Source organism: Temnothorax longispinosus, chromosome 2, assembly GCF_030848805.1.
Source record: "Temnothorax longispinosus isolate EJ_2023e chromosome 2, Tlon_JGU_v1, whole genome shotgun sequence".
NCBI lineage: Eukaryota > Metazoa > Arthropoda > Insecta > Hymenoptera > Formicidae > Temnothorax > Temnothorax longispinosus.
Genome location: NC_092359.1, coordinates 23,608,364 through 23,635,791, shown reverse-complemented (window position 1 = coordinate 23,635,791; position 27,428 = coordinate 23,608,364). Strand labels below are relative to the sequence as shown.

General features: G+C 33.5%; 1 protein-coding gene across 6 annotated transcripts; it reads right to left on the bottom strand.

Moving 5' to 3' along the window:
* Nucleotides 1–6: 6 nt before the first annotated feature.
* Nucleotides 7–27,323, bottom strand: Scrib (scribble planar cell polarity protein). Of its 6 annotated transcripts, XR_011730853.1 has the most exons (36): nucleotides 26,515–27,323; nucleotides 25,919–26,036; nucleotides 21,573–21,651; nucleotides 21,375–21,464; nucleotides 21,141–21,261; nucleotides 20,474–20,766; nucleotides 20,214–20,347; nucleotides 19,976–20,087; nucleotides 19,641–19,807; nucleotides 19,033–19,190; nucleotides 18,834–18,944; nucleotides 18,458–18,685; nucleotides 17,950–18,186; nucleotides 17,723–17,807; nucleotides 16,943–17,107; nucleotides 16,619–16,794; nucleotides 16,360–16,497; nucleotides 16,107–16,259; nucleotides 15,939–16,019; nucleotides 15,019–15,840; nucleotides 13,756–13,863; nucleotides 13,448–13,627; nucleotides 12,877–12,906; nucleotides 12,150–12,308; nucleotides 11,689–12,060; nucleotides 11,231–11,389; nucleotides 6,288–6,725; nucleotides 5,833–5,944; nucleotides 5,684–5,740; nucleotides 5,442–5,556; nucleotides 4,585–4,690; nucleotides 4,245–4,358; nucleotides 4,007–4,135; nucleotides 3,570–3,770; nucleotides 2,952–3,047; nucleotides 2,295–2,435 (listed from the first exon to the last, which is right to left on the bottom strand). XR_011730853.1 is itself a non-coding variant. In XM_071770319.1 (35 exons), the coding sequence occupies exons 1-35, from the start codon at nucleotides 26,674–26,676 to the stop codon at nucleotides 2,154–2,156; spliced, it is 6,192 nt and encodes a 2,063-aa protein (XP_071626420.1). In that variant the 5' UTR covers nucleotides 26,677–27,322; the 3' UTR covers nucleotides 7–2,153. The 6 variants fall into 6 exon arrangements, 5 of the variants coding, with proteins under 5 accessions (XP_071626420.1, XP_071626423.1, XP_071626422.1 ...); XM_071770319.1 differs by lacking the exon at nucleotides 2,952–3,047 and having other exon boundaries at nucleotides 7–2,435; nucleotides 26,515–27,322; XM_071770322.1 differs by lacking the exon at nucleotides 2,952–3,047 and having other exon boundaries at nucleotides 7–2,435; nucleotides 15,292–15,840; nucleotides 26,515–27,322.
* Between the last annotated feature and the right edge of the window lie 105 nt (nucleotides 27,324–27,428).

The window sequence follows — 27,428 nt, the reverse complement described above, 5'->3', positions numbered from 1 at the left end:
TAAATAGTTTGTGTGTGTGTGTGTGTGTGTGTGTGTGTGTGTGTGTGCGCGCGCGCGCGCGCGCGCTTGGGACAGTTAAAGATAAAACATTTCAATTAGATAGATTGATTTTAGTGTTTAGTGAAGTAAAACTTTTGTTTTTTTCTCCACTCGCTTATATATGCCCATTGTTAGTTTGATGTGTGATACTCTGTAGGCAAAGTTTTAACTCTCCGTTACATTATTCATACATTATCGACAATATAGTATCTTTCAAGTGCCTTTCTTACATAATGAACGAGCTTACTTGATTTCATTCATTGGTCCCTCATTTTTAATCGCACTTTAAACAGCAGATAATCGCAATTTCATTTAATTTTACTTATTTACACTTGGAAAATCCATATCTATTCACATTGTCTATCAAATAAATATATATTTTTAACCGCTTACTTTTTGGATTAATAATGTAAAAAAAATGTTCGGTATAAAATAATATTCTTAAATCTAAGACAATATTAATATTACAAATACATTATGAATGATAAATTACACAAAAAGTGTGATGTCTTAAATTTTTCACAGTCTCGCGTACATGTACTAAAAATGCATCCAAAGTATGAAATATGTATGGAAGCAGATGCAAAATTTGTTCTGATTAAACATTAAAATGATCAAACTGTAATAATCTACGTTTACCCCTGATTTTTGGGTAGCTCCTCAACACGACGAATCTGCAATAAAGTAAACTGAAATTTGATATTTTCTTATTTGACTCAAATATAAATTTGTTTTTCTTACAATAATCTATTTCAGATCAAAATAAAATCTTTCTAAAAGTTATATATTAAAATCAAATAAATAAAATATTCTACAAACATAAGATAAGCCCATTGGTCAATCTAAAGTCTATAATTTAAACATTGTCTCAGCAACAGTTAAATTACCTATAATGCACTTTACATGATATTAGCAAACCAGTTATAGAAATAACAATTTAAAACACATTTCATCATGTTTCAATGAATATAAATAATCAGTATATGACAATGGACGTTTTAAGAATGTTATACTGCACACGATTATAAAACATAGTCGTAATTATGTATGTAACATTATAATTGCATAGTTTTATCACATCTTTAAAGCATCTTTTGAAAGAAACGATTATAAAAATTTTCGAAGAATTTTATAGAAAAACGGAAGAGCATGTCTTTTATCATGTATGTATATAATAAAAAAATGCAATGGGGTCTGAAAATTCTTCGCCAGTGTAATATCTATTATGTCTTTTGCCTCAATATTTTCATCGCGTGTACATGTATATAATTGTTACACAATCAAAAGGTAGGGTAAAAACGGATTAGATTAAAACATCCGTATATTAAAATAAAATTAAAATATGTAAAAAATCCAAAAAATAATAACAAATGGCATAAATGTTATAATTTTCCGTACGTTAGTTCTTTGTTACTAAAATATTACTTAATTACTTTTCTATTTTTAATCTCTTTTTCTTAAATTAAATTTACTTTATATTCCCCGATGAGTTAGCAAAATTCCAAGTAAACACGAAATTTATGAAATAACACGATGTTCAATATCAAAATATGCAAATTCACCAGTTTCTGTTACACGTTAGATTTATGAAATCGCAACATACATGGTACGTACACAGAATATAATAAAAATGGTGGTTATATATTTCTACACAGAAATAATGGATAATATATCGCGTATTCACTGAAACAATTATGAAGCTTTGTGTAGATACCTGTTACATGTTCACTGAAAACAATACGTTTAGATCTAGTGCCAGATCGCCATTTTTGTTATATTCATATTACTAATTTATATAGAGAAAAAGAAAAGGACACTTATAAAATACAGGGACATTTATGTGACAATAACATGTACTGATGCATTGAAAATTAAAAAGAATCGATTGAAATATGCATATAAGTATATATGTATGTCTGTGTTATTTATCTATGCTTGTGTAATAAGCATAAATGTATGCATATTCACATAAAACGATATTACACAATGAATTTGCGTAATAGTAAAATATTGGAATAATAAAAAATTTTCGTCGGTTTTTCGATTTAAGTCTATTTAACATCAATGTTTTGTATACCTATTCTATCGTTTAAAATACACATAAAAATATTTTGTCAGTGACGACCTTTCTTTGATCGCTTACGTTTTTTCTTTTTTGTAGCGGCAACAGTAATATTTTCCGTTGTTTTAGCACAAGTTTCATTCGCAATTTCAGATGTGTCGGTCGTAGGATGAGAATCTGTCTTTTCTTTTACAGTACTAACAGCCATACTTTGTCCCGTGGTATCTTCACTTTCACTTTCAGCATCGCTTGCACCAGTGCCAGTTATACTTTCTACGTCTTCTTCCGCATTGCTTAATTCCAATGATATAATCTTCTCCCTCAAGGTTTCCACCTAGTTATAAAAATGTATACATTGTAAATTTTCATCGTAGTTAATTTTGCGCAATACGTTCTGAATTTATAAAGGATATATTGCAAACAGTGCGATTACAATTTTTTACAGTTTATAACAGAAACAATCCAAAAATCTCGTGGTATCTGTAGAATATATAAATATATTAAGATTTAAGATATGTGTATACAGATCAAATAACATCAATTTCCATCACACGTATGTGAGGACGTATGCACATACATCAGCCATCGCTCTTCATTACTTATAGACTTCACAAAATGAGATTTTAATTCCAATTTTAATGGAAAAGATATGTTAAGTAGTTGCCCTAAATGTTTCTTGACTTTTTTTACGCTTTCTTTAGCATAATTCTACCACATCTCTACATGCAATAGAAAGCACATCAAGCATGAGAAAATATGAACAAAATAAATCATGCGCACATTGCATATAGATATAAAGCCATGAGCTTAAAACCATATACCTACATAAAATATATAAAAACCAAATTACCGATGAGTTCAGGAAAAAGTTGTTAGTGAGATCAGTAGAAGTAACATTCATAGTTCACGATGGTGCGTAATGTACCATCGATGTAAGCGATGGAATCTTGAAAGAATAACACAATAATAATTGAACAAACAGTACACAGATGTTATATAAATGCACGAAAGCACAAGAGAAAAAAAAATATTTCTTCTAATATTTTTCGTAATGAATTTTTGTAGCGTAAACGCGCGTGTATAAAATACGGTGAATTTGGGTGATGTCATCTTACACTTGGGTGCTTTTCAGCATTGTATCTAATGATTTATTTCCTACCGTTTACCCTTAACGAATGTTATCGACAATAGTTTTTTAATCACGCAGTTGTCAGACAATATATGTTAATACGGTATCTAAAGCTCGCGAGTATCCCAAAACATGTGCGATCTGGCATGGAATAATCCATCTATACCCGTAAATAAAATAAAAAGATTAAAAAAAAAAAAACGGATTTAATTAAATATATACGGTGCACTCCAGAGATAGTTGCAACAGTGATAATTTATAATTGTGCTCTTTATTCCCTTCATTTATGTAATAAATGTGGTACTTGGACGCTCGTGCCAAATTTTACAAGTATAATACCTGCCGCTCAATGAGCTTCTCGACGTATTCGACGGTTCGTACACGACGTTCGCCCGTCACCTCGTCAAGATATTCCTCGGTACGCCGAGTGACCTTCTCGTCCACTACTTTCTCGGATTCGCGTATCTCTTTAGGAGGACCCACTTTACTGCGCACAGCGAGCTTAGGAAAATCTGCGCTAGACGGCCGTAACGTAGTAAACTAAGGTAGTAAAAGACAGACAAACGGGAACCGTTGTAATAACATGATTTGTTCCTTCATGAAGGCTGTGTGTTAGTTTAGGCGAGCAAGACACCGATTAGTAAACAAATGGGTTAAACACATAACTTTGAAATAATCAAGCTTGCAGATTAATTGTCTCTCTTGAAGATTCTTGTTATACATGTTTTATTATATAATTAACTTTGCCCCAGGACACTAGACTTTTAGATTTTTACCTCGACTGTTTTCTCTTGATCAGGAGCAGGATCGGTCGCATCAGTCGCATCACGCGTATCTTCTTCCTTATTAGCAGTGTCCATTATTTCACTCATCTTTCTGATTACCATCTGTGCCTGAAGCGCATCCTATAAAAAGAAAACACGCAACGTATTATTTTATTTAAGACGGATCTATTATCACAACATTATGTATTTATCGATACATATAAATGTATAGAATCTCTTTTAGCTTTACCTGTTCAAGAGATTTAAGACGCGCTTGTCGCCAAGCAGCACGTTTTTCCGCTCTAAGTGCTCGTTGTTCCGCAGGGCTTAAAAGGTGTTCCTCATCTTCGTCCGAAATAAGACCCTATCATTAAAAGAAAAGAAATTTTGAATTTCAAAAATAACATTGCACGATTAGAGTAGGTACAATTACGGTAATTTATATAACTATGTACTAGTAGATCAAGCGTAACGACTTTGAATATATTAAAGTTTTATTTATAATTTTAATTAAAAATCCTACATCATACATTATCGTTTATCTAATAAATAAATAAAATATTAAATAAATAAATATTGAAATATAATACCTCTTGCATTAAACGTTCTTTCAAACGACGTTCTGCCTTTGCTGTCCGCACGCTGCTGGGAACATTCTGGATAAGAGGGATCGAAGTTCGCGAGCTCAGTCGGCTACTGCAAGGTAACGAGCATGCATTTTTACGAATGATATATACGCTATATGAACTTTAAAAAGTAAAGAGGTAACATAAAATTAGTATTATTTAAGACTTAAATTGTTCGCATTACAAATGTTGCATAAATTTGTAGCGAGTACATGTAAATGCGTTGTATCTATATAAAAATTGTCAGAGACAAATTGTGAGTGCTGCTACTAAGAAATATATAATTCAGTTTTTCATATTTTTTATATTTATAAACACTATTAAACGTTTAGACTATAAAATAATATACTTCAAATGTAATTTAATCTTAAAAAGTATTCTTAAATTTAATGGAAAATGGAATCTACTAGAAGCTTTTAAAAGAAAGTTGTTTCTGAAATTGCATAATTTTTATGTAAAACATAATTATACAATTACGGGGGAAAGGAAACTTTTCTAATAGGCCAGTTTAAAATATACCATCAACACTTGAAAAATGAGTCAAAAATCTCAATTTTCGCACCGTAACCATAATTAATCGTTAATTGTTTGAATACTACGGAAACTATTCGACAGCTATTCGAAGATTTCGACAGTCTAGTAATTTGCAAGTCCATGCCACAAGGCAAAGAGTAATAAATATATGTTAAATGCCATTTATATTTAATAGATTATGCATATAAATGCCCCCATTTGATCCGTGCGTAGAATATATAACGTAATACGTAGTTTACGTTTCTTTCGAAATAAGGAATAATTTAAACGTGAATGTTGAATCTTACTTAGGTCGTCCATTATCCTGATCATCCATTGTATCTAAATCTTCGAGACCTTCGTTTTCATCAAGTTGTGCCCATGATTTGAGTTCGTCTCGCGTTAAAGTTGCAATTTTCTTTTCTACAAAAGAAGAAGGTTTTTATAATTATTTTCAAGCATCAAAATAAATGACGTAATATAAAATAAAAATTTGGTACTTAAATAATATAATACAGAGCTACATATATATTTACAAGTAAGAGCTTACCTTCTTCTTGTCGCATTTTTTCTACTTCGTCCTGACTTAAAAAACTGAATATTTTATCTGTAATATATACACATACATACATTATACGATTATTGATTATTAATCATGTATAATTATGATATACACAAACAATATATGTATATTCTCACCTGGTTTAGGCGAGGGTTTCAAATGTTCTTCCATGGCACTTTCAAATAACTTCTTTTTATCGCTGACTGACATTTTCGTCAATGGTGGTGTTGGAGATGAGGTTGGAGATTGCTGTATTTGTAACATTTACACAAGTAAATATCGTTTGACGTATTTTTTTTTATATAGAACAGTTGTAAGCGATAATTATTTCAAATAAAAGAAATCACGCATTGGATCTATCCTACATGCTATAAATACATATTATAAATAAAATAGACAAGGTCAGATTGGTTTGGATTAAAGAAATTTATAGTAATGCTTTCACAGGATTTAATTAATATAAAATTAATTTCTTAGATTATAGCAAAAACTTTGTCCGTATGTTTCTACATTCACACACGCACATACACGCGCGAGCGCACATACATACATATTAATATGTTAATTAGTTAGACATGCTTTTGAAACCCACCTCAACCTGAAAATTTCCATCAACAGAACGTGCTATCTGTCGCTTGCTAAAAGAAGCCGAGATGTCAAGGTTTTCCCAGTATTCGGGAGCAGTTAGAGGTGTTGGGGGAAGTTGGAAACGTGCAGGTGTTTGAGAGGAAATAACTTGTGGTAGGGAAGTAGATGTTTCCTGCAATGGCCGAATCGATTGTTCAATTTTAGATAATGTAGGCTTAACATGGGACGGATAATTGATGGAATCAGAACTTTTTTTTAAAGACGGTGGCAGATCGGCAAACGTAATACTGCGTTTTGGCAAAGATTTTTTTTTCGTTCGAGAAGGTAAAGTTTGCATAGAAGTAGAACGTTCAAAATTTGCTGCCTTAGGAAGATCAGGGATCGTAGATGACTTGGACGAAGAAAAATCCTTTGATGTTCCAGATGTCTCATTTGTTCTTGACTGGGTAAATAACATGGAAAATTATATTAATTACTTAGTTAGTGGAACATGGCTTAAACTGAGATAAAATAAAATAATTCATCTTAAAGTACTCAATTACATGCAAAGCAACCAACAACATACTGCTATTTAATTAATATATATTACAACACAAAATACATATATACTGATTATGTTCCAACACCACCCTACTAATCTATAAAATTGTAGTTTATGAAACGCTTCTTCAATTTCTTTAACGATAAAATCGTTATTTACTTTTATGTGATAGATAAACGATAAAATTAAAAATAATAAAATAAAACATTAATATAATAGATCATAAAATATGAATATCCTTAAATCCTTTGATAATTAGACTTTAAAACAGATTTATTTCACAAATGCTACATGCCATACAAAATCTATATAGGATTTAAAGAAGAATTTCAAACTTCTTCGTCCGATCATCTTTTTTGCTTATGACTGTCTATACGTTCAATAGTGTATCTTTCAATTGTACTATTATTGCAATAAATCATGCAACGTTGCGCATAATTTAATTTGTAAACATATGATCGGTATGTTAAACACGTTCTTTCATTTTATAAAGTTATATCCTATATTTGTACCCTATTCATCGTACGTATCGATGTAGTAGTGGAGACTGTTATGTACCTCGAATGCTTTGGGACACCTAGCTAGTTTCGTCTCACTGTGTTACCCTGCGACCGTTCACTGGGCTATATTTTCTATCCTGTAGAATAATTCAAAGTGTATGTGTTGTATTTCCCTTTAAATTACATATTTTTCTATGACATTGAAAATATATTTGTACCATTCAAACGTAAAACTTTGTATGTTTTATTTACTTTTATTGCTTCACACCTACATCACTTTTGCAATACTTAAGTAAATCCAAATAAGCATATTTGGGAATTTTTGCTTTGAAACAATCTTCGATCTTTATATTCGATCTTCTTGAACTCTACTGTTAAAGAACAAAAAAGTATGTTTTGTTCGAAAGCCATAAAAATGTTATTTTATTTATTTGTTGGACTATAAGAAAAAGGACGTAGACAGAAAAGAATTTGATTCTACTAAAATTGTTTTGTAGAATAAACAGTCTCCTCTACTGTAGGATATTATATGAAACAACGTAGTATAAATCGGTTTCTTTAAGTAAACTCTATCTTACAGTAAAATAATATACCCTCCAATTATATATACACATATATGTATATTCTCTCCCTATCTAAATATATAGTTATGAAAAAAAAGTATCTTGTACATTTCACAACAGGGATAACTATAACTTTCTGAAAACTTTTGTGCATAGGCAGATTATTTTAAAAACATCCAAATTTTATTCCTACGCCGATCAACTGGAACTTTAACATTAACATCTTTCAGATATCTTTAAGTAAATATTAGCTTATCTGATAGTTTGTAATAATATATAAACATCTGGTCCATTAAAGTTATATGAACATATAATGCTTATAGAAAATATATTGATACATTGATTCAAATTTCAATAATGATATGACTTAATTGTAGTACTAATATATATACTGTCAAGGTTATTAATAAGTCTAACTGAGACAAAGGCCAATATTCAAAACACGCTCATAACATGGTTATAACTCTCAACAATTTAAGATATTTTTCTCTCGTCAAGGTTTGCACGGAAAGTTAGAACGGAATAATAATAACATCGTTTTATAGCGTAAAATAGTTAATCATGCGTATTTACGTTATTATACCTTTTCAAAACAGTCGATCTTGTCTGATATAAAAATGATAGTAATTGATAGTATAAACTTCAACTATTTTTTTTAAATCTAAACTTGATCTAAATATATTAAATAAAAAGTTCGGTAGAAAAAACGAAACATTACAGTCAAAATAAAGAGTGCAATGTGTCATAATACTTACTATATATATATATATATATATATATATATATATATATATATAATATATAATAAATTAATTACATATAATTAATAAATTAATAGTTAATAATTTTGTGCATCAAATATAATATTATAATAATAAAGCACATTATTATATACTTCTTCAAAGTTAATAACAATACTAATATACAGATGATAATCCAACTATAAAAAATTATATATATATATATATATATATAAAATTGTTTAGCCTTTTAAATTATTTAATCAATGTAACACATAATACTTGTGTTCAAGTTAAAAGTTTATACATTATAAAAGTTTTAGAACACTTATAACTTATTCCTGCAAAAAGTAACAGTAACCGTTAAATAAACTAATTATTTTTTTTTCAGTGCTCTCTATCATTAGAAAACGTAAATACGTAGATATGTAACGTTGAGTACATAATAAAATTTCATTATTTAAACGACCGAAATATTTACATTAATGGAAAGATTTTCATTAATCTGACTAGAAAATTTCTAAAAGCTTGTGTTTATATAGACTTTTGTTATATTAAAAAGTTAATTCTTGTATCACAAATTGCCTATTTTTAGTGGTCATTCATTCGATAGCTGGGAAAAATCACCCAATGATTAATCGAGATTAACTGTAGCAATCATATCTTATATGTATCGTACATTACCAAATTCACTGCAAACGAATGTATGCATTAATATGCAAATGTTACTTTTAAAAAAACTCGTTAAATATATGAGAAATTTTTTACTACAATTTATGTCTAACTATCACAGAAATATCTCTTTTGTTATTTCATATCTATGAATAAATGAATTATATACATAATATATGCACACACACACGCGCACACACATATATATATATATATACGCGTAATCGGATAAAATCACATTTACGCGTCACGCTCTTTTTTAAATCCTCATCCTATTTTCATCAAAGCAAAAAATTAATTAATTATATAGATTCAACCCAATCATCAGCATATTTTCAATAATACTTAATGTTGTAATGGCAGTATTAATAACAAATAGAGTAACAATAGCTATGCTGTGTAACAGTAGACATACTAGTAGACATATAAAAATGCAATAAACCATGATTATACGCGAGTTAATGCCAATTCTTAAATTCTTAGAGAATGTTTTGTTATGGCATAGTCCTGCGGAATCAGAGGCATGGACGCAGACACAGGAAAAATGAGTAGAAAGATGAACGACTCACTCCTGTTAGAGGGCAGCCAAAGTAGCACTATCATCTTCCACTGTCTGTAAACATGTGAAATATCTCTCTTTTTGGCGCTCAGGAGATCATGCGATGCTAAAGACAATTGACAACTGTACATTTCATGCGCCATTTAAGAGTACCTAATGAAATTATGTGATAAGTAGGTCATATTTACATGATGATTTACGAATTCCATGAAAATGTTTCGGTTCCTATTGCAAACAAATGTTAATACGAAAAATGTATATAATATTTAGAGACTTGAAAAGATTATGTTAGGTCAAAAAATTATTTCCAGATAAAACCTGTGTGAGAATAAGTTCATTTAAACGTTTCAAATTAAAACATTTGAACATCTTCTATTTTAAACGTTCTTATTTTATTAAAACTGAAGCTACTATTGTTTCATAACAATAAAATCGTTCCTTAATAATAAAGAAATTTCTCAAGAAAAAATTCTGACAATTCAATTCTGTGAAAAATGCAACAAGCATTTAAATAACTTTTAACATAATGAAATATAAATAAATTTTTTTTCTCTTCTCTTCCACTTCCCCCCCCCTCCCTCTCTCTCTCTCTCTCTCTCTCTCTCTCTCTCTCTCTCTCTCTGAATTTTCACATTTCATGCAGAAATGTACATTCGTGTGCAGTTACATTGTATTGTCAGAATTAAATTTAATAGTATTAGAATGTCTCATAAAAAATAATAAACTGACAATTAATTTAGCTATCAAGTCTAGTTCAAATCTCTCTGGCAAATTAAATGTTTTATAACAATATTATAAATTTTGTCCATTAATTTATACCTCTCTATCTCTTTCTTATGTTTAAAATTTGCACTTAATAAATAAATTTAGATTTATACGTATTTTATTTTGTAGATTAGCAGTAAAAAAGTGAATAAACAGAAAAGAACACAAAATATACATTATTTTCGTGCAGAAAGCCATGCAGAACATACAAAAGAAAAACAATGCCAACGATAAAATAAGATTTATTAATTGTTGACTATTAGATATAAAGCTATTAGAAATAAAATTATCCCATGCAATACATCATAAAAAAGTCACTATAGATCCGTTATTTATTTATATGTAGGATAGAATTATGAGTAAAAATATTTTGTTCGTTTTTATTACAATATTTAACCAAATAATAAACAAATAAAACTATAAGAAATGCGCAAAATAAACTACTAAAAGGAGTGGTGTTGAATTCTTTTTCAAGTAAACATCACAAATTAAACAAAAAATCTATAAGGAAAAGATGATTTTGGGACATTTAGTACATCACGTATATACAAGAGACACGCTACATGTACTGTTACATCTGTTAAAAAATATATAATGTAATACTTACGTTATTAGGATTTTGAGGTGCTAGTGTATGTTTACTCATAACAATCGTGGTAGTTTTGAGATCTTTAGTGCCCCCGGGTGATTTTGGTGGTACAACCATATCAACAGGGCTATTTGATTTGCTTACTAATGATTCTGCCGCACGTACAACGTCCATTACCTATATATCAAAGCCAGAATCAGAAAGTATAAATAAAACAAATTAAATTATCACATATGACCAATTTAGAATTTCTGAAAATACACTTATACAAGTCTTTGTAAATTACATTCGTTTTATAAAATAATTGTATCTTTTGCAAAAATTTAAAAAAATAATAGCTTTCTGGCAGTAGTCGCTATACACTTTTGAATGTAGATCATAGCAAATATAAAATTTCGAAATTTTGTATTAAAAAAACATAAGAATTCACAATTTAATGAAACTTATCGTGTACAAATAAAATAAATAAGTCTTACTTTTTCAGGCGTGGATTTCTCTCTTTGCTCTACAAGCGCACGTTCTCGTTCTTCTTGTTCCCAGGCAACAAGTTCCGCTTTCATCTCTTGTTCTTGTCTAAGAATCGCAGCTTCCTCATCATCTCGGTCTAAACTGGATACACTTTGTGACAGAGATTTAGTATCATCCGTAGTTGGATCTCTAGTTTCGTGAGACCCTTTAACTCCTTTATCATCAGATAATGTTAATATTGATTCAACGTCACTTTTATCGTATCCTTTACACACAACCAACGTAATAGTATTCCCTGAACAGCGAAGAATGTTGACTGCTTCTTGATGAGTTGCACCTAATAATGATGTGCCATTGACTTCCAGTAACCTCATTCCAACCTATTATAAAATATATAAACTTAAGCATAAATTAAATATGTTAAAATAAGAAGATATAATATGCAAATATTACAAATATATACTTTTACCTTCAATCGTCCGTCCCTTTTAGCTGCACCACCTGAATTAATCTTCGATATAAAAACGCCCTCATCGGTATGATCCAAAGGATTGCCTTTCTGTCCTCTTCGTCCTCCTTTAATGTGCATACCAAGCTTCTCACCTGCTTCCTTGGTTATTACTAACTCCTAAAACAAGTTACATCAATTCTCTTTATATAAAATAGTTTACTATTTTTTTGGTTTTAGAATTCTTAGACTATCGCATAGAAATATAACAATAAAAAATATTACGCACACACAAAACTATAATATTTATTGTTATTGTTATTTAACTATAAATAATCGTCTTTCATTTCAAGATATACTATTGTATATATAATAAATTATTTAATTTCAATACTGAACTTTTTTGTGCATATTTTAACAGTATTCTTTAAACGAGTGAGTTTTAGAGGAATTCAATATTAATATTTAAAAAAACTGCAGAAACAGGTCAAGTACGATTAAATTTCGTACGAGTAAAAGTCATATTATTTTTATTTAGCATTTAATACTAGTGGCATGAAAGCACGGTGAAGCATAAAAAGCATTTGAATATAAAGTCTCTTGTACGTATGTGAAATTGCACGGCATAAGCAAAAAAGCGAGTTTATTCATTCATTATAATATAAAAGTGAACGTTGCAGCCTTGGTGTAGGGCGAAGCATAACGGAGAACAAAAATTACGGTCATGTCAACGGCATCGAGTACTTACTGTCACAGGAATGTACTCTATTTCGACCAGCTTGTGGGGCAAATTATAAAAAAAAAAACTGCATTAGGTAAGGAAATGATCACACGCTGAAGCACCGAGTGCTATTGTGTTCACAACAAGCATTCCTTGAAAACGTTAATAAAATGAGGAAAAAAAATTTTTTGAAAAATTACTTGATTAATAAAATGCCTATAATTCTACGTGTGAGCATAAAAGTTAAAGTGATTTTTTTCTCCAAGGAATACGTTCTCAAATGTGCACGTGTTGTAGAAAATTGAGAATAATAATTTAAAAATACCAAGTCATTGGTACTAATTGTGTTGCATACTGAATAAATATTTCAAAGATGCTAGTAATACTAGGTATATTTTTTTAAAAGAAACACAAATTATCATATATATAATATAAACATAAAATATGTTTGTCAAGTGACTGAAAGAATATGTGTTTATTTGTGATTACAACTGTACACAGACAAGTTTAATTTAATTTGTAGACTTGTAGCTCTATAAGCATCACCAACAGCTGTTTAAAAGCACGGTCACGTTGAAAATACAAGTGTATTATTTACCTGGTAACTTTCTGGAAGTGGATCATGTTGAATGGTAAGCACGATCTGATCGCCTGGTCTTAAAAGTTCCATTACCGCTTCTTGATGCGTAGCCTTTGTCACATCTGTACCATTCACCTTCAATATTCTGTCACCCATTCTCAGTTTGCCGGATTTGGCTGCTATGCCACCAGGAACAACCTGGCATATAAACATATAGTACAGTTGAATAAAAATAATCATCTACATGTATACAAGTATATAAAAAGTAATAGATGATCCACAATGTAAAGTAAAATAAATAAAACTAGAGTACTAGACTCACTTACGTGAGATATAAAAATTCCCGGTTCCTTTGCACCGAATGGAGTACACGAGTGATCGGTTCCTCCTATGATGCTGAAGCCTAAGGAACCTTCTTTCACAAGGACAACATCCTAAACAATAATTACTAAATCAGTTGCGCACATTCAAATAAAGGTTTTAATTTGTAAAAGTGTAAAAAAGATTTTAACCAGAACAAAAGTTTAGAGTGTATAATATTTAATATGTGAAGGATAGAACAAGCTATGGATTTTTATAGACTTTTTACTAAAATAAAACAGTGACAACGATACTTGCTCCACTTGTTCCATCTTGTTAAGAATGGTATGGGACGAAACAAATCTTTACACTACCTACCTCGTCCCATGTCGGAAGATGAGACAGACTGTGAACATTATAGTCTATCGATAGTTTTAAAATTGATTCCAAGGTCATCCCATTAATATATTCTTTTAAATAATTTTACAAAAATGTAGAAAAATTGACATAAGAGAGAAATATACGTGAGCAAAAGTCCACATACGCATATAAAGAAATCAGTTAAAAAGATACAAATGTTCAAACATGCATAATACAACTATAGTGTAGTCTTTTTTGTCTACGGTACACGTTTCATTTTTTACGATAATATTTCCATGTATAATTATTTTTTTTTAGATCGCAATTTTGCCTAAATATTTGCTTAAATATATCTCACGTACGTCTTTAATTATGCAAAAGAAAAAGCTAGGGAGACAATCATAGGAAAAAATGATAATGTATAAAAAGAATAAAGATGAAATCAATTCTTTTAGTTATATTGACTTTTTTGTGCTTTCTATATTTGAAATAAAATAAATTCGGAATGTTAAAATAAGCATTCACAAGAGGATTTAAGAATATGTTTTTCATTAATTTAAAATTGATTGTCGTTTTGAGCAAATTTGACCAAGTTTCAGGTCGCTGCCAGTCAGGGAATAAGCTTTATGTAAAAAATTAAAATATTATTTGATAAATAAAGATAATTAATGATCATTGAATATGTAAAAAGTAAAAATACAAATAAAAGCTTTTAGAATAAAAATGTGCCCAAACTACGTATCTAATTCCGTTATGTATATAATAAAATTAAGCGAAATTTTGATGAAACGGTAAATGTGCACGACAGAACATAAAGAAACGAGATAAAAAATGAAAACAATGAAATATAATTAAGCTTCTATATAGAAGTAAGACTACATTGGCAATACATGTGCTATTTGATGCTTCTCTAACTAACAGGCACATACCTCGATAATAAGTGGTTGCATCAACTGGTTGTCAGTCACTCTAGTTACGACGGTCTCGGTGAGTGTACTCTTTGTGACGGTCTCAGTAACTTTACCGAGTGTGGTAGGAGCTGGAGGAAAACTAACATCTCCAGGCAAAGTATCGGGCTGCTTTATCGTCACTGTCACAATGGGGCCTTGATGGGAGTCTGGTGAAGGCGAGGATGTTGGAGGTCGAAGGAAATGAGCAGGGATCATAGCTTGAAATTCCTCGTTGGTGATTGGCTTCGGTACCTGTATGTCTTCCTGCGGAGATGCTGGTCTAGGCTCTACATGAGGAGTGATAGCTGCAGAACCAGCATTATTTGTAGGTGTCGTCTGCGAAACACTATGCCTTGGAGCTGGCTGCGGATACGTTTGATTACTTGTCGGGCTGGGAGATATTGGTGAAACATTCTTCAAAGTGTTTCCTGAATCAGTTACACCATTCATTTTAGGCATCTCATTGACATCGGATTTCACGATATCGGATAATGCCGGTGGAGACGGTGGCGTTTTTGAAGTAGGACTCGGTGTCAACGCTTTGTCGGCATCCATGGAGCGACGATATCCACCGTATCCAGGTCTATTTGCCATGTAACTATTAGGATTGTACAGGCCTGTGTAAGGTTTTGGTGCGCCTATAACACGCGGCGATTTTTCAGAAGGAGTTACAACGGTGGTGAGATTAGCTTGAGAAAGTGGTATTTCCCGTTCGACTACTAATCGAACAAATCTTTCTAAGCCTGTAAGTAAAGCCACTGCTTGTTCGTGTTTCGCTCCTCTCATATCTACTCCATTAATCTGCAAATTACAAATCAAATCACAAAAATGATTAATTTATACATTAAATTTTGTCGTCTAATACAAATTTAATACAGATTTAATGAAGAAAGACTTACGGATATTACTTTGTCTCCAATTAATAATTTACCATCTTTTTGGGCAACTCCGCCGTCTGTTATTCTCGAAATAAAAATTGCCTGAAAATGTGGTCGGTAGTTAATATATAGTAATTAATCGCAATTAAAGTAATAGTAAAAAATAAATTTTATTGTACAAGTATTTACATCGCTATTATCCTTAAACGGTGGCGAACCTTCTCCACCGGCAATACTAAATCCAAGCCCATTTTGGTCTCGTATTAACGTCGTGTGAAAGAGAACGGATACCATAGGTTCATTGTCTTTTACAGCCATTATAGGCTCAGGAATCTTTTTCGTCTGTGACACATATGATGTATATCAAATTCACATCATTAATGTAGCTTATTATAAAAAAAGGTATGACATTTAAAAATGCTCAAAAACACAAATACGTTACCTTTCCAATTTCATGAGACACAGATGTGTCGCCATTCTCTAAAGTATGTGACAATGCCGTAGATGAAACGTAAGATGTTGCACTTGGTGCTCTACTTGTACTTAAGCTAGAGCATACGGAATCTTTTCTCATTGGTCCCTGAAATAATAGACAAAAATTAATATTAATCTTGCTTATTTGAAATAAAACTTATTATCTGGCAACTAAATTAATGTAATATTACCTATTCAAATAAAAAATAATAAAAACTATTTTATACCTGTTCATATGGCGGAATAATCCTTGTAACTTCCCTTATGACAACCAACACAAGTACACGTCCACACGCTTTCAATACTTCCACAGCATCATAATGGTCTACATTTACTACTGACACTCCATTTACAGATATTACTTTATCTCCTATCCTCAAACCAGCCAAGTCTGCAGGTCCACCTGAATAAATGTATGGAATAAATTATCATAAAACATATACCAACATATAATAAGCGAATATTTCATAACCATAAAAGAGAAACATTCATATGTAACGTGCATCAATGCGATAAATTCAAAAATTATTTACTTGTAAATGAATGTTTACCTTCAGTAACTCTTGAAATAAAAATGCCTTCATCATCGCCTTTAAAAGGTGTCGACCCAATACCACCAGCTATTGATAAACCTAGTCCACCTGTCGTTCTTTCTATATGAATTTCATATTGCTCTTCCCGTATTTCCAATGCTGGTTCAATATCAGATGTTGCATCTACAATAACAAGTCTTTAATTAGCCATTGTTGATGCCATTTAATAGATATATTACCTTGCTGTACGTATGCTTGTCAATATTTATTTTTACCTTTTCTAATCCTTTTATTTCTAATAAAACATTTATATCTTCTAGGCATCTTACTTTAAGTGATTTATCTTTCATATAAAATAACTTTATTTATATAAAAAATATCACACATATATATGACAAGTACACTGTTATAATTTATCAACTTCCTAACGCGTACTATTCAGAGACACATTGATAACTGAATTAGAGATAAGACCATATAGGTAGGGTAAGAGATATATCTTATCATGTTCCCTCCTCTACTATGCGATAAAATCAAAATGATTCATATACTAAGAAAATCTTTAAAATCTTCTATCATCATTTTATAATAAAAATGAATATACATATATATTATGGTAAGAAATGTCTCACAAAAAATCAAATCTATTAGCGTAAATTAATAGCCATAATTCTAATAAAACTGAACAAACAAATGTTTAATAAAATAGTTTAAATTATTTTATAAATAAATGCGATATGCAAATTGCTAAACTATAATGGAACTATAATTCTATTTCAACTTGACTTTTAAATTTACCTTGACTATGCGTGTCGAATGTTTCCATAGATTCTACTTGCGATGGTAAAGATGTACAAGTCTCGTCAACTTTTTTTTCAAGTGCCTACAAGTATAAATAAATGTTAAATGTTATCGATTCTTACAGATTCTTTAACAGAGAGTTACGTGTTAGCACATTAAATATTTTTATACGTATTACAAATAAAAGTAAAATTCATTTATTAAATAATATATAAAATATCAACCTGCGCAATAATGGAAGCAACTTTTTCTTTATCAATTGCGGTATGAATGCGTTTATTTTTCAGATGATGTGGAGTGTCTCTACGTTGAAGTTTATTCGGTTTATTTGAATCACAAACATCTTCGTTCGTTGCGTCTTCTACAATACTAAATTCAACGTGTCTTTGCACATCTTCATTTTCCGATTCTTCATCATCTCTTTCTTTTGATTCTGGTACAGAATTTTCAGTTCTTGCATTCTGCGAAAATAAGCACTCTTAATTTAGTAAGAAATGAAAAGACTTTATATGTATAATTTCTATATATTTTTATATAGAATATAAATATGTATATGAGAATACAAGAGTAAATTATAATTAATATGTACATTATAATGCATATAAACATTTTTATACAGACATTTTGTTTAATCAATAAGCACTCTTTATATGTTAAAAATTAATACAGTGGATAGAAGATAATATCTCGTGTATTTATTAGAACAAGCAGATTTTTCCACAAGTTACTTACTGTGTAAAATTCCGTGGAAGATTGAATGGGAAGATTATTTGCTTCCTTATTAAGTTGAATATCTGTGCCGACATCAGTTTCGATGTCAAGTGCTTGCATTTTATGATCATCTTGTGTAATATTGCATTCTACATATTCTTCCTGTTCAGAAACACATTGCGGCATGTCCACTGGATTGACTGGTGGTTCTGATTCTGTTTTATCTAATCCAAATGTTTGAGAAACATCCTGAAAAAAGTTTGAACAAGATTATTTTACAAGATAATGCGAAATAAAGTCCATTAAGAATGTTATAAAAAGTTAAGAACGTACAGTTAAAGTTTATTCGGCAAATTAAAATATACTAGAAAAAAAATAAATTAATCGTAAGACTTACTTGTTCATCCGTAGATTCCGATCGACTTTCACTTTTTCCTTTGCTAAATAACTTATGCGCTTTAGCTTTTAATTCTTTTGGATGTGGCGTGTTTTGACGTATAAATGGAATCTATTTGTTGAGATAAATAAAAAAGAAAAGATAAAACAAAAAATAATGCAAACTAACTTGTAAAAAATTTGTAAATCAATAAACGCACCTCTTTATCGGCTTCTGGTGGCTCGTCAGTGAATTTCACAGAATGCGTTCTCGATGCTTCTCTCTCTTGCCAACCTTCATCGTCGCTACTTGTCAGCTCACGCATTTCACAACCTTGAACATTTCTCATACCAACTAGCATTCCCAATCTACCTGAATCTAAAGAATAAAATCTGCTTATATTGTATACCGGTAAATGTATAAAAACCAAAATAAATAATAAAAGTTCTCATCAATCACTAACATAAGGATAGCCATCTCTTTTATTTAATTTTAGACTTTGACTTGAAGATTATTCTCTTTTACAATTATATACACCCGAGTTACAGAATTTACATACTACATTTCCGAATAAAATTTTGAAGAATAAAAAACAATTTAATAAAAATATTTAATTATTTATTTTGCACCGTGTCTCACGCAAGTCAGTGTATGCGCTTTAGCGCCGTCTGCGTACATCTGAATAAACTTGTTAAATTTTTTCAAATAAATAAATCAACATGTTATACAAGATTAAATAAGTCACTAGACAAATATTTTAAGATAATTTGCAGAATAAATCTCCAGATGAGAAATCAACAAAGTAGAATGATCAATTTAATTACTAACCATCAGGATGAAATTCCAATTGTGGCAAAAGAAAACACGTTAGTACTTCTTGTCCCGTTTCCTCATCAACATCTGTTTGGAACGTTAACATTGGCTGCGCTTGGTTTTCACTTAACCATACCGCTTTCAGATTCAAGTTGATTAAAGAATATGGTAAATAATGTAACCTGTATAGCAAAGTTTAATATCGTAATAAAACAAATTTAAAAAAGTGTATACCTTATCCAAATGTAACATTTTTATATCTCGCTCTTCTTTTATATTTATATCTTTGATAATAATAATAATATTAACAATAATGTGGATGCGAGAAGCAGACTACAAAAATTATATACCTATTGCCAGATACATCTAGAACATGAAGAGTAGTACACTGTCCCACCTCAACCGGAAGATATTGTAATTTGTTATCTCTTAAAGATAACACACCCAACTTTTTCAGATTTCCTAAAAAATAAAAAATAAATATTAAATCGGATTATATTTAAATTTTGTTCTCTTATAATTTAAAATTTACTTTTATACATTCAATATTGCACAATAAAATCTAAATCATATATTTTACCATCTTACCAATTTCTATCGGCAAAGATTGCAGGCTATTTCTATCAACATTCAAATTATTTAAATTGTAAAGTTTGCCTATAGACAATGGTAGCTCTAAAAGAAAATTCTCTGTAAGAATTAACTCTTGCAAATTCTCGCACCTAAAACATACAAAACATGGGCAAACTTTTATCTCCAACTATAATCTTATCTTTACTTTTAAGATTATGTTAGATTTAAGATTAAGGTTAAGTTAATGTATATAAATTTAGATTTTATACGGTTACCTTCCTATATTTGGATTTAAGGTAGAAAGTCTATTTTGATCTATTTTAAGAATAGTTAACTTTTTCAATTCGCCGAGTCCATCAGGTAACTTTTCAATAACATTCTGTGATAAATGTAAGTCTGTTAATGATTCCAAACCGCCAATCTCATCAGGAAGATCTTCTAGACGATTTTCCGAAACATCTAAACACGCCAATGTTTTCAATTCACCAATTTCGGGTGGCAAGTGTTGCAATTGATTGTGATCAAGCCATAGTTCTTGTAGCGCTGGTAATTTTCCTATATGCGCAGGCTAGAAAGGGAATGTATAATGAAAATGATTATTTCTTCTCATTCTTTCTTTTACGTAGTTTGACTAAAATTTATAACTAAAGTTAGTTTAATCGATCGATGTAAAACTGTTAAATCGCTGAAAAAGCAATTGAATAGGTAATTTAAATAGAAAAAATTTTCAAGTTTATCGATCTTACGCGGATAATATTTTTAACCGTAAGATATCTATGCTAAGAATCCATTATTAGAGCAGCAAAAAAAATATGTATATATATATATATATATATATATATATATATATAACCAAAAAAACATTTCCTTCGAAAGATATGAGCGTTTTCATTCACTTGCGTTATTAAAAATCACGATTAAAAAAAAAAACGCAAAACTTACCAATTCCTCGATCTCATTGTCACCGAGATCCAACCGTTCGAGTTTTAAAAGCTGGGAGAGCGATTCAGGCAAGGATTTGAGCAAATTTTCTCTTAATTCCAGTGACTGTAGTGCCTCCAAGCTACAAAAGAAATATACATTTTCAATAATTTATAAAACAATAAATAAAATTATATAGCAATATCTGATATATAAATTATTGTAGCTTTTTTGAGGGGTTTACTTTGATATTACCTTCCAAAATCAGGTGGCAAGTTTGTAAGAGACATGTCATTAAGTCCAAGTATAGTTAAATTTCTTAGCTGTACAAATCCTGCTGGAAGTCTGAAAGGAACGATCAATAAAAATTTATATTGCTTTGATTGAATTGAAAAATCCTATCTAAAAGAAGGCAGAGGAAAGATAGAAGAAAGATAAGAATAATTGAATAACCTTGGAATAGGATTACTGCTGAAGTCTGCCACCTGTAGCGCTTGCAAATTCTTGATATTTTCAGGAATGTCCGGTATATCTACAATATAAAATATAAAGTAAGATAAATCTCAGTCACAATGATTTAATTTTTTTTTTTATTAGGCACGCAATATTGCCGTCGCGCGTGCAATAAACGAGCAAGATTATTTAAATATTGAAACGCAATGTCGCTTATTTTAATTATTCATTCAAGAGAGTGATAGCCTGTTAAGAATTATATTTCCACAGAATTATTAATAATTTTCATAGAATTTAATTTTCACTAAAGAAAGTATTCTTTCAGCTCTCTTTATATACTTTCTTAATTTCAGCCATACTCAACATTTCGTAAAAATGAGAAAAATAAAAAACAACTCGACTCGTTGCTCCGCCGCGTGTTTCGCTTCACATCCAGAGTGGCTCCGTCATATCGCGAGAGTCAAACACACCGCGATACTGACATTACTAACGAGAGGAAATTACAACAAAGCGTGATTCCGCTACGAAAAAAGAAAGGAAAAAAAAATACGTCCGCGCCGTGACTTCTTTTAGTCGTCGACTTAAAACATCACGCAAAGTCATTATACTGTAAAACGTTTTCGACAAAAATTTGAGATAAAGAACGTTTAGACTAAGAAAGCTTATAAATATTATTAGAAATATATAATTATTAAATAAATAATTTTAAATACGAGTTTTTCGCGCACGATGCCTCATGGATAAACTCTTATTCGTTAAATTAGACGTTGTTAAAATAAATCTATAAAATGGATAGTTAAGAAATATATGAACGCTCTAATTATCAGGGGACAAGCCTAAATTTTCTTTGACATTTTATTACCAAAATAGATTTGATATTGAAATTGAAAAAGTTGCCAAGCCGAGTGTCGACCTGCGGTCAATTTACACTATAAATAAAGAACTTGTGTAGAAGAGGCCCGCGTCTATAGCTATATGGATGAATGGAGATGCGAGATGCGAGATGCGAGATGCGACAGTCCAGGGTCCAGGGTCTCCCTAGACCAGGGTCCGTCTAGGACGTCGTACCCCCTTTTTTCCCTTTTTTATACAAGTGACGTCGATTTTCATATGCTACTGCATCGTGGCTAGTCAGCGGCAAGCATGCACCCTTTTGATGCAACCGCAATAAACATTATAAATAGCTCGAAACGTCCACCCTCGGCCTTTGTAATTTACCTCAGAGAGGTGACGGGAGATCGTTACTCTGTTGCACGTCGTGTTTGCAGTGTTTGCAGTGTTTGCACGTCGCGAGCTAAGAGAGTCTACGTAAAAGGACGAGAGAAGACAAGAAGAAATCTCGCTAGTCGCTATTCGTTCTATTTCCATTTCGATTCGACTGTTAAAACTCGTTAAAACGAGTTCCATTCCATCTCTAATTCGATTCCTAAGAACAATCGGCGAGTACGTTCCGTTCGGTCGTAAATAGAGTACAAAACGAGGCCTGAATATGCGTGTGGAATTCTGAAAATTCAAATCAAAACTACCAACAAAGATATCTTTTCAAACGGGAACAACCTTGAGCCTTGCAGGACCAAATTATATCGGATCGGCTCGATAACAAAATTTTGAATACAAATGTAGAGACGAAGGAAGACTAGAGTTAGCAGCTAGCAGGCATAGATCTATAAGAGTAGTCAATGGCCATCTCGAGCGAGCCAGAGCGAGCGCGGTAGCTCGTAGCTCGTAGCTCGTAGCTCGCCTTCTCGATCCGAAACCTGTTACGATTGCGCACGTTTCACCTTTTACGCATTCAAGCAAGCGACGGAGTTTTGTGTTTTGTGTTCTGTGTTCTGTCCTGCGTGCTGCGTGCTGCGTGCTGCGTCGCGTGATAGATCCATCGCGGATCGCGGCTATTCATCGCGCGCTCATTTTACTGATGTTACAGCGTGCGGATTCCAGATGAGTCAGTGCCAACGAATGTGCGGATATTGTTGCAAACGGAACTAAATACGTAACATCTTTCTCAATGCATAATTGATGCAAATCGCCTACACTTACGCAGATAGCGATGCTATGCGTGCACATACGCGTACACGCGGCCTCCGTCTATCTCGTGTTGACTTGTGTTGACTAGAGAACGGCGCGGCGCCGCGGCGTGTCGCTAGTCATTTCAATTGTAAACGATAACGCTAATATGAAAAATGTTTGTACATACATACGCTGGAATAAGTGATGATAAATGTCAAGATAATTCTTTTTTAGTCGAGTTCGGAACTGCTCGCACGAGTCGCACGTCGCGATCAGACTCCGTTTCGCACGCTGAAAATTTATTCACGTCCACGTTTGAGATCGGTAGATCTTACAATTAGAGGCTTAGACCAAGAGTCTGTTACATTTGCGTAAAATTTTCGCCAACTAGATATTTTTTTGCACGCACGTGGGACGTACGTTATCTTTAGACGTTTAGATTTTGATAAAAGGTAAAAGTAAGTGCCCGTATATGTAGATATATTTGATATATCATATATATCGTATAGTCATACAGAAAATACTGGAGCAACGTAAAGTCAAACATGCAACACGAAGTGCACGGTCAACCCGGTCGACCGTGTAGCCGATGCCGCCGTTGCTGTCGAATGTCGATAAACTGCGACTGCCGTGGCGTGCTTCTCTCTCTCTCTCTCTCTCAACAGTCTCAACCTCAACCAATCATCGCCCATGGCAGCACTAATCTAATATAAAAATTAAAAATCTTTCTTTAGAGTTTGCCGAGAGATATCCGTCAAGTCCGTACGAGAGACGAGACTATGCATTGGAAATTAAGGAAATAAAGATCAATTGAGGATCAATCAAGGACGGATTAGAATTCGACCAATCAACACGTTGACAAATCGGACTAAAATCAAAATTACCCGGTTGGTCGAATTGTAATTTCCAACTCGCACGTTTCCATCTTTGCGGCGTAGCTCGATAGTCTCGATATAGTCTCGATACAGACTATAATATATACTCTGTCATATTTGTTATACAAATACGCCAAAAAATTCGACGTTTTTTCAATAAATAATCATCAATACGCGGTACAAAATCGGAAGACGCATGGCATATCTATATTCATATTGTATATTTTATCATATAGTCGATGTAGTCGATCGAAATAAATTTTAGGGTAGGTACGTGTGACCAACGTCACCGAGTCGCGCCGTGCAAAAATGGTTTATCCGGCTTACCGGTGTAAAAGATACGGATACCGTATATGGTCTATTGGTCTCTAAAATAAAAATACCAGATCCGATTTTCTCTTATCGTACGCGGAACGTGCGTCCCTCTTCTCCTCGCCCCGCACCGTCATTCCTTCTACTTCTACTTCTACCTGTACGCGCGCACGCATACGCGAGTTGATCGTTCTACCTGGCGAGACCCAAAAATATCAACTCGCCGAATTTCAAATATATAATTCGTAAAAGAGAGAAAGAGAGAAGACACGACTCGACCATGGCAACGCCAACGGGTAGAACGAGAAGAGAAAAATGTAAAATAACGTGAAATACGTTTGAAAAACATAAATATTCACGCGAGGCGCCAGTGACAGGCGGGGCGACTCGGCTAGTCGGCTGAGTCGGCTCCGCTCGGCTCAGTTCGGCCGCTTCAGCGTTAACGCGATGTGGTGGATTGTGCGTGTGGCTTGTGGGCTTGTGGCCGTTCAGGTTCAGGCCCAAACCGGCCAGGCCGTTGTGGCTGTGGCGTCGGTAGCGGACGCGGACGCGGACGCGCTTGACGCGCTACGGTGGAGGATACGATGAGAGGAAGCGAAAGAAAATACACCGTTACACGAGTTTCATTACTTTCATTAACGCGTAGCCACAACGGTTGCCGCGTCGAATATTAAAAGTACACGGCGATATACTCCTCCAGTAACTTTGCCTTCTAACTTTGTAGATCGTTGAGTCAACGCAACGATAGCGATAGCTACGCTAGTTACGCGTTCGGCGTTCAACTCGAATCTCGATCCTTCTTACCGCTACGTGTAAGTCGCCAACGCGCTCCTTTACACGCCTGCCTTTTTCTTTAAAACAGAGTCATCGGCCCGGGCCCGGTCAACCTTCGACTGGACCGGCAAACGCCGAAAAAGTAGGATGCACGACGACAATAAGAACGACAATAAGAATGACATGTCAGGCGTGAGACATCGTTAACGAAGCTCTTTTAATAACATTAATTACGATTAATTGCTTGAATTCCTAGACGGTGTTAGACGGCGTTGACGGCTGCTCGGTTGCACGTATCGCGCGCGCAAATAAAGCAACACGCCCTCAAAAATCTCTTTGTCACAGCTTACGATCCATATCAAATACGTTTCTCACCATTCCTGGACACATCCAACTCGACGAGATTTTCAAAATTCTGGATGTCTGGTGGCAAACGATGTATCTCATTGTCGCTCAGGCCAAGTTTTCGTAGCCTCTGGAGTCGGAAGAAATTCTGAAACGATGAGAAATACGACATTAGTCGAGAGAGAGAGAGAGAGAGAGAGAGAGAGGGAGGGGGGTGGGGTATTCTCGATTCTCGATCGCCTAGGTCCTAGCTGTCCTAGGTACGTGGGTATTTCGCGTAAAGCGAAAACGGAGAAAGGAAATAAAAGTAACAGACATGCATGAGTAGAAGGCGTTTTTCATCCAGATTTCATCCAGTCGCGTTCGGAATGATCCTGGTCGTATCCCCGCGGCGGCGGCGGCAGCGGCGGCGTCGCCGACGAGACTAGACTAGGACGTTAGGACGTGACAAATACAACGGTAAGAAGCGTAACAAGGAAAAAATGCAATACGTGGAAATGGAGGGTCTACGCGTGTCGTGTCCCCTCGTGTGAGAGATGGGCGCGATAAGAGTAGGAGAGTTGAGAGTGAAAAGTTAGAAGACTAAAGATTAAAGTTGTACGTGTACGGCACATGACGACGCTTACTTTTGGTAGATCACGGATATGATTCGCGTCTAGCAGAAGCTCCTCCAAGCTCCTCGAGTATCGCAGGATATCGTCGGGGACGCACGGCAGAGAGCAATGACGCTTGTCAACGTATTCCACCTGCCTGTTACACCCTTTAAAAATCGGAATGCAGCGGAACATGGTACACTATTCGACTATTCACCGTTGAGGCTGTTGATCACGTTAAAACAGCACCGAACATAATTATCCCGTGGATAAAACGGTCTCGCGCGCGCGCGCTCTTATTCGCACATACTTCCATCCGACGACCGACCGACGTCGCGTACGAGAGGACGGCTCACGGCAGAACGCACGATTTCACGCCCTACTCGACCACTATGCCACTGCTGCACTGGCTGCACTCTGCCACTGTCGACCACTCGGCTTTAAACTCGTCACTCGTCACTCGTCACTCGTCACTCGGCGTTCTCGCTTCTCGGGACTCGGGACTCGGGACCTATACTTCGAGATCTGACGTCATCACGACACCATCGACGAACCACGAACCACCGATGGCACCGATCACGTTGTTCGCGTCGCTCCCAGCACTCCCAGCTCTCCAGCTCTCTCACAAGCTCCCACAAGCTCCCAGCTCCCAGTTGCTTCAAAACCACGCGAATCAACTACGACTACGGGCGTGTGCAACACGTACGTATGCATGTATGTATGTATGTATGTACATACATACGTACGTACGTACACGAGGCTACAGTGACAGTGGCTACTACACCGCCTTCACCCTTCACTTCCCGATCCTTCCGATCGTCGCGCCAGCTCGCCTGGCTTTCGCTAAACTAAACAAACCACGCAACGCACCACGCACCACGCACCACTGACCAGTGACCACGCGCTTAGGCCGAGTTTCCACTGAGCGCGTCACGCGTCGCGTCATC